Source organism: Elephantulus edwardii, unplaced genomic scaffold, assembly GCF_000299155.1.
Source record: "Elephantulus edwardii isolate Elephantulus edwardi_28Jun2011 unplaced genomic scaffold, EleEdw1.0 scaffold00286, whole genome shotgun sequence".
Taxonomy (NCBI): domain Eukaryota; kingdom Metazoa; phylum Chordata; class Mammalia; order Macroscelidea; family Macroscelididae; genus Elephantulus; species Elephantulus edwardii.
In genome coordinates, this window is record NW_006400036.1 from 2,044,956 (window position 1) to 2,053,472 (window position 8,517).

Sequence of the window (8,517 nt, forward strand, 5' to 3'; positions counted from 1 at the left end):
CCTTCTCAGAGGGACAGTCCCAATGCATAAAATACAATACACAGAACTACAAAAGCATCCAATAACAGTGAAATATAGTCTCCTAGACATTTTTGAAAACCTGGATTTATGGTACGGTTACATTGTGTGTGGGTTTCTTTATTAATTTACCATAAATCACGAAGGAACAATGGGCCCAACAGTGTCCATGGGTTCGGAGGAATAACAAGCGCAGACAGTATTTCACGCTACGAGCAGCAGCTAGACTGTGATGTGGAAATAGCTGTGATTTCCATGGGAGGCCAGGCCGCAGGTGCGGCTAAGCCTGCTGTGGTTTGTGGCTCACACTCATAAGGGAGGAAATGCTAAGTTTCAGTTATAAAAGAAAAAGAACAAGAAAAGCAACCAAAGCAGTTGGTGCTGAGTGGCCTCTGATCCAGGTGACCCCGTACATGTCAGCATAGAACTACACCCCATGAGTTTCCGACAGCTGGCTTCAGAACAGACCTCCAAGGCCGCCTTCTGAGGGGACTCAAACTGCTGACCTTTCGGTTAGTACCCAAACACGTTAACTCTCTGTCCCACCCCAGGCCTCCCAGATTTCAATCAGAGCTGAGTAAAAGCAGAGATGTGCTATTTCTCCCATCCTTCGCTCCAATGTTCTCTTTGTGGATCAAGAACTTTTTTTCATCATCCCAATTGTTCAGCTCCTCCGTCCTCCCCAGCCAGAAGGAGCCTCAGGAAGGAATTATATGCCAGATAAGCTCAGATGGCACTGTGCTGATGGCCTTGATGGACATGCAGGAGGGGCTCAATTTGTGGAGTTGTGGGAGACCTGTCTGTCACAGCTCACCCAGACCACCAATTTGGAAACCCTGGACCAGAACATTCCACACTAACACAGGCAAGAAGCCAAGCTTCTCTGTCTCTCTGTCTCTTCTCCATACCAGGGAACCCTCCCTGCTCTGGGTACACAGTAAACTCCCTCTGTTTATGCATCAGTGTCTCATGGCACCTGCCTAGGCTCATCTCTACGTCTGCTCCTGTGGTGAGGAATGAGGCCCTTCATAGGTTGAAGTGGGTATGCACAGACCACCGGACTTCATCAACTACAGAATGAGACCCGCTGTCCACGGCGGACTAACACCCACTCCTGAAACTGACCTCGCTCTGTCTCTCCTCAGTGTGAGTAAACACTGTTCCATCAGCGCCTGTGTATATGTCATGTTTTCCTTGGTAACTATGAACATTAGACAACAGGGTTGCAGATTTGAGAAAGAGGCATGGTCTCAGACATCACTCAAAACCCCTCTCTTTTTTCCTTAGAAGGGGAGTCACCCCAAAAAAGCCCTGTGTATCTGTCCCACCCCTCATCATGGCTCAGGGACACCATCCAGCTGAGTGTCAAGATGGTGGCTGTAATCCACCTTTTCTAACGTGTCCCCATCATTGGCCCTTCCCACCGCACCCCTCACAGCAAAGGCGAAGGGGAACCTACCCTCTGGCTCCTCGACGCTGCTGGCGGCTGTGGTTGGTGGTGCCACTGGAATCTCTTTATGAGTTTCAGGATGGGAAGAACAAAAACAAAGGAAGAAAACATTATTTATTACTTTTTTTTTTAACCACTGAGGGAGACTGAGTGCAGGGCCAGCACTTCCCTTGGGGCCCTTTCAGCCTTTTCCAAGAAGAGTCAGGGAAAGGCAGGCAGGCAGGCGCAGGACCAAGGTGGCGCCCCGAATGCTGGAGCTGCCCTGCACTGGCTGGGATGCTGGCAGCTCCTGGATGGTGAAGTGGTGGGATTCAGGAGAGAGCTGGGGCCACTGGCACACTGGGTGCCAGCCTCACTCCCCAATCAAGGACGTGTGTGTGTGTGTGTGTGTGTGTGTGTGTGTGTGTGTGTGTGTGTGTGTGTTACAACTTCTAAGTGTCTAGGTGTCATCAGTGGGGCCAGAGAGGGGCTCCCAGCCTCACCTGCTCAACGTGGCAGGGCTACCTGTGCTCTAAGCTTAGCAGCAGGAAGAATCCCATCACAGGCTGCATGTGAGGGGCTGGGTCCTGGTGTAGAGATTCACACTATGTCCCCACAGTCTGCCCTGTTAGCTGAGACCCACTGTTTCTTCCACCCTCCTTCCTTGCCTAGGTCAGTCCAGCAGAAGGACAAGGTCATGGCCAGGGGTCAGCTCTCAAACAGGCTTGCGTCTTCCAATCAAGGCTAATTCTCAATGGCGTGGCCCAATTGGTAGTAACCTTTCTGGGTGACCCCTACCATCTGGCCAATTCCCTCCATACATTCCAGAAACTAAAGGCTTATTAAATGCCTGGTCTCACGGGCCCCAGGACTCTTTAGAGACGTGAACATGCTTTGAAAGAGGCAGCCTGGGAAGGTTTTTCAGGCCAGGAGCTCTGCCCAGGTTCCCTCATTCAACCAGGCATTCCAGTTTTTCCCATCTGGAAGCTGCTGGGGGCAGTGGGTACGCTGGGATTCCAGCAGTGGCAGCAGCAAGCCCTATAGTGGGCCTAGTCAAGGCCTGAGTCCAGGTGGGTCTCAGGACGGGACCCGGGGCTGAGGCTGGGAGGTGCTGGGACAGGCTGGCTGAGCTGCAACCACCCTGTGGGCAGACACATGGAACCTTATCAAATGCCAGCAACTGAACACTGGGATGCTGAACACACCGGACACGGGATATGCTTCCCGAACAGCCCGCCCCCACCCCCAACGTCCAAGGGTGGCGGCACGTACTGATGCAGGGTGCGATGGGGGAGCGGCTCTGCTGGTAGCCTTTGGCGCAGCGGTTACAAGTGATGCCAGTCACGCCGTCCTTGCAGGGACACTGGCCAGTGGTCTGGTTGCAGGTCTTGCCAGCGGCGCCCACGGGGTGGCAATCGCAAGCTGAGGAGAACACAGAGCAGAGGGTCAGGGTGCTGGGAGGGGCCAGAGGCTAGGCAGGCCTTTCCCGGGTCCCCCACCATCCCCAGAGTGCCCCAGCCAGGTCTTCCCAGGGTTCCCCACTGCCCCAGAGCACCCCAGCCACACCATCCCCCAGGTCCCCCACTTCCCCAAAGTGCCCTAGCCAGGTCTTCCTCAGATCCCGATGGCCCTGGAGCACCCCAGCTAGCCTTTCCTGGGGCCCCACGGTCCCAGAACGCCCCAGTCAGGCCTTCGCAGGTCCCCCACCATCCAGGAGTGCCCCAGGCAGGTGTTCCCCAAGTCCCCCCACCATCCTGGAGTGCCCCAGCCAGGCTTTCCCCAGGTCCCCCACCATCCTGGAACGCTTAGGAACCCACCCAGTAGACGAGTGGCCAGGCCTGCACACACTAAAGAAGGATGGAGCCTGGCCATCTGCCTACCTGAAAGAGGGAAACAAAAACAAACACCCCAAAATTTGGAAGTGCTGTTTTAGCAGTAGGAACATGAAGCTGGGGCATCCTCCCCAAATTCTAAGAGGAGGGCCTGCACTCTGATCTTCCTTCAGGAATGCAGGACACAGGGCCCTGCGGGGTGGAGGGATCCCCGAGGATGCACACTGTAAATGCTTATGTGCTGTTCCTGCACTGAACCTGATTCCAGCCCTGGGGGTGAGGGTTTTGGGGTGTGGAGTCTAAAAAGGCTGGAGTTGTGGAGTTCTGCCAGGCCTGAGGGCATCCCTGGAGTGAAGCCCCACCAGGCTGCCGCCCAATCTACTTTGCAGCCACAGCACCCAGGCATTTGGATCATAAAACTCATAAATTCTAACGCTAGCAAGGGCCACGGGATAATGTAGAATTTCTAATCACAGGGATTAAATGTGCAAACTGAGAGATTTGCAGGCATCGCCCAGGTCCTGGGAGGAGAGGCAGGGCCAAGCTGGAGCTGGATGAGGTCCCACTCTCAGCGGACAGTCACTGTGCTGCCCCTCTGCCAGGACTGTACGGGGGCAGGAGTTCAGGAGCTGTTCACCTGGCAAGCTGCCCCCGAGGATCCCTCCCGGTATTCCAAGGATTCATCCCAGTGACAGGGCGACTCTGGGAAGCCTTTCCCGCCAATACGGAGGTACCAAAACAAAAAAACCCCCAGAGTCCAGCAAGTCAAGTGTCCCCTGACTCATGGTAACCCCGTGTGTGTCAGAACAGAACAAGCAGTATGGGGCTCTATGTGGTTTATTTTTCCGAGCAGAGCACCAGGACTTTCTTCCAAGCTGCTTCTGGGTGAACTCAAACCTCCAACATTTTTCTAGCAGTGGAGAGAGTGAATGTGCACGGCTAGAAACTCCACCAGCAGGCATGCATGTGATGCCCAAGTTCCAGCTGATCCCGGCCTTCCGGTGTCCACACAATGGATCTGAGTGTGGGCCCCAGTAAGGAAGGCCCATTCCCTCTCCACCTCAGGGAAGGACAGAGATAGATAGGAGAACTGTTTGCAGGAAGCCGGCCAGTCGCAGCTTCCACATGAGCTGCCACACAACTATTCTCATAGGGGGAAACTACCCAGAAAGATAAACTCAATTATAACTTCCTCAGCCCGCAGCAAGCACTCTTCAGCACCAGGACACCAGTCTGCAGAGAGAAATACGGCCTTCCCCAATTAGCCCTGGAAAGCAGTCTCCAGAGGGAAATATGGTCTCCCCCAGCTAACTCTGGATCAGGAGTGGCTGGAGGAGGGAGGAAAGAAAGTAGAAAGGAAAGAATGTGAGGAATTGTTTGTTGAAGGTGTGTCTAGGCAGGGGAGTTCCTGGGAACACCACAGTGAGGGTCCTGCAGTGAGGAAGGGACAGGGACTGGCTCAGGGGACAGGGAGAGAGCCCGCAGTCCCCACGCAGGCAACGCTGAGGCTGCTGCAGCCCCACATCAGGATCCCCTGGGACATATGCCACTGTCCCATCCTGCCCTCAACCACAGGCATCAGGCCCTTTCCCAGTTTTGTTATCGTGGGGAAAACACACAAAGATTCAGTCACTTCTCCATGTGGCTGTGATTACATTGTGCCATACGACCCTCCAGATCCTCTTCCAATGGGTCCCACCACTGTTAATGCCAAATCATTGCTTCCCACACAACTCTCCCTCCTCCCCTCCGCAATCACTATGATCATAGGTTTCCATATATTTCTAGTATCACAGAACTGAGATCCAGCAGTATTTGCCCCTTTGTGACCAACTTCTCTTCTCTTGAGCAGAGTGTTTTTTAAGCTCACCCGTGTTCATGAGAACGTTACTTCCCTCAGGGACAAGCACCGTCCATCAAGTAGCTCTCTCTGGTGGCACAGTGGTTAAAGGGTTGTGCTTCTAACCAATAAGCTGGCAGCTGGAATTGAAGCAGCCCTCCAAGGGCTGATCTGCTCCATCACAAGGGTCCGCCGAGTCAGAATCAACTTGATGGCGCCTGACAGGAATATTCCACCGTGCTTAGAAACAGTCTTCTGAAATCTAGTCAGAATGTGAGTTCATTGCATATTACTTTAAACTTCTTCTTGTTGTCATGTGCCGTCGTCGAGTCGGAACCAACCCACTGCTGACCCTTCTGGGAGTTTTCAGAGGCTGAAATCTTGCAGAGCAGCTGACAGATTTGAACCATGTGCCTTCAAGATTACAGTGGAGCTTCTTACCATTAGGCCACCAGAGCTCCCTAGGAACTTAAAAATTGCAAAGGTCCAGGCTAAGTATGTGTGTGGGCCAGCTGAGGATGATGACAGTGAGGGGATAATGGGAGAAGGTGGGGAGTGGACAGCACTGACTGACTGACTGACTTGTCCTCTATCTTCACCCGCTGTGACGTAGACGCCAACTCAGGACATCCCCCTGTGTCACAGTACAACTGTGCTCTGAAGGGCTTTTAATGGCTGACTTTTCAAAGGGAGGGGATCTTTCTTCAGTGGAGCCTCTGTGTGGACTTGAACCTTCAACCTTCTATCAGCAGCTGAGTACATTCACATTGCTACCCAGGGGTTCCAAGCTTCTCCCATGGTTTCTTAAATGTGTCCCTGTGGTGGGAATTGTAGTTGAGTATGTGGGACGTCTCCACACTGACCGTGTGAAACCAGAGTGCCACAGTTGTCCCTGGTCACCTGACATGGGCGTGAACGCTGAGTGGATGTGGACCTGGGGCTTTCACCAGCTGACCTCCCCTGGCACACCGCACGAGCCGCTGGTAATTGAAACCTGGGCAGAAGGCTCCCCCTTGCTGGTGACGGGATACAGCTGTGCAGCATTGGCTGAAGGGACAGCAATGAAGGTCGCTTGGTCACTAAAGGTGCATCACCAATTCACACACACAGGCACTAGCTGGGCCCAAGTGGTCTCTTTCTGGGGAGAAACTGGGTTCAAGCAAGAGGTGGGTGCAGCCATAGGGGCTACGCCATTGTCCTCACACTGTTCCACCCAGTGTGGCCACTGGCTCAGGGCTGGGAGGCGCCAGGGCCAGCTGAAAGCTGCTGGAGAGGAGCCATTCCTGGCCATGACAGCACTGTGTGTGCACCTGCTGTGGGCCCCGCCAGCAGGAGGTCCCTCCTTGTAGCTGATTCAGCCTCGGCTCATGGTGACCCTGACACACAACAGGACAAAACACTGTACAGTCTGCGTCACCAGCTATGCACAGACCCTTGTGACATGCTGAAAGTCCATCGCCAAGAGAACAAACAAGTCTGTCCTGGAGAAAGTGAAACCAGGGTACTTCTTGGAGATAAGGATGGGGAAACTTGGTCTCATATACTTTGTGCATGTGGTTAAGAGTCTTTGAAGAATGACAGCAGGCTGGAAAGGGTGAAGGATCAGAGAAAGAGAGGAAGACCCTCAGCAAGAGGGACTGACACAGTGACTGTAACAACGGGCTCACCTGTGTCAGAGATGACGAAGACGGCACAGGATTGGGGTTCTGAACCATTGTTCACAGGGTGGCTATGAATCAGGAGTTGACAACATGTAATAATATTGCCATCCCGGTCTGGAAGCTTCACAGAAGTCTATTCAGCACCACAGCAACACGCAGTTCCCCACTGACAGGGTGTTGGAGGTGCCCTGCCTGGGAATCAAACCCAGGTCTCCTGCATGAAAGGGGAGAATTCTACCTCTGAAGCACACAAGCATCTCTGAGCATGGTCTAAAAGAAACAGCAGGTTGATTTGTTCCTCTATCCCTGTGGATCACAGTTCTAGAAAAAGAAGTCTACAGTGTTCCAAAGTGAAGGGGTCTCAGAAGGCTCCGTGGGTCACGTCCACTGCAGTGTGACCATGGCCAGACACGCTTTGGCCCAAGGAAGTGCGTACACTGAGCAAGCCTACAATAAGCCCCATCTGTAAATCACCCCAGGGCCAGTAGTACTCTCTCATGCCCCGTCTCTTCTGCTCCTCTTCACGGGACAATGACATCAGCAGTACTCCACAGAGGAGGCCAACGACTGGGAGGAGAGGCACAGGATCAGGTGGTACAGTGAGGCAGTGGGATGTCGGAGGACATCCCGAGGCCTCTCATCCATGCTGACTGCCCACTCAACTCCATACTTTTCATTCCACCTTAAAACACACGCAAGATCATATCTACTTAAATGCTAGGTGGATTTTCTATTCCTTGCAGCCAAATGTTACATAAGATACAAAGAACATGCACTGAACTCACTCTCTTCTCAGCAAAATGTCACCAAAGGAAGGCCAATCCAGAGGCATTTCAGTCACTGAACACACATAGACACATAGTCACAGCACAGATACCCAGTTACAACACACAAACTCAGAGTCAGTCACAATACAGTCACAGCACATATAGACACACAGTATCACAGCACACAAAGACATAACACACCACAGTCACAATATACAAAGACAGAGTCATAGCACACAGACACCCAGTTACAACACACACAGTCATAATACACAGTCACAACACAGAGTCACAGCACACAGCCAGAACACACACAGTCATAATACACAGTCACAACACAAAGTCACAGCACACAGTCAGAACACACACAGACACAGTCACCGCACAGAGATACAAAGATTCACACACACAGTCGGCACTCAGACACTGTTACAACAGTCACACCACACACAGACATATAGTATTCTCTCAGTTACCACACATACACACACACACAACACAGTCACAACATACACAGACACAGCACATAGACACACAGACACCACACACACAGAACTCTGACACCCAGTTACAACACACACACAGAGTCACAACACACAGACAACCAACCAGTCACAACAGTCACCACACACATACAGCCACAGCATACAGACAGTTGGCACTCAGACACCCAGTTACAATACAAAAACAGTCACAGCATACAGACACACAGTCACAGCACAGACACACTCAGTGTACACACACAGTCACAATACACACAGTAAGCACACGTACAGATACACAGCCACAACACAAATCAACACACACAGCACACAGCCCCCAGTTACAACACACAGATATAGTCACAGCAGAGTCACCACATAAACAGACACACATGGTCATGACACATAGTCACAACATACCCAGACACACACACATAGTCACAGCACACAGATACGGTTACAGATTGCTAAAAACTCACTCCACTCAC

The 8,517-nt window shown here is 52.3% G+C and overlaps 1 protein-coding gene across 1 annotated transcript in view; it reads right to left on the reverse strand.

Moving 5' to 3' along the window:
• NTN1 (netrin 1) overlaps positions 1–8,517 on the reverse strand; it is a 254,176-nt gene that overhangs the window by 68,892 nt on the left and 176,767 nt on the right. Inside the window, exons 3-4 of the mRNA XM_006900501.1 lie at positions 2,720–2,869; positions 1,478–1,531 (exon numbers count right to left, since the gene is read on the reverse strand). Of these exons, the coding sequence (XP_006900563.1) occupies positions 1,478–1,531; positions 2,720–2,869 (204 nt within the window). The remainder of the gene's footprint in view (positions 1–1,477; positions 1,532–2,719; positions 2,870–8,517) is intronic.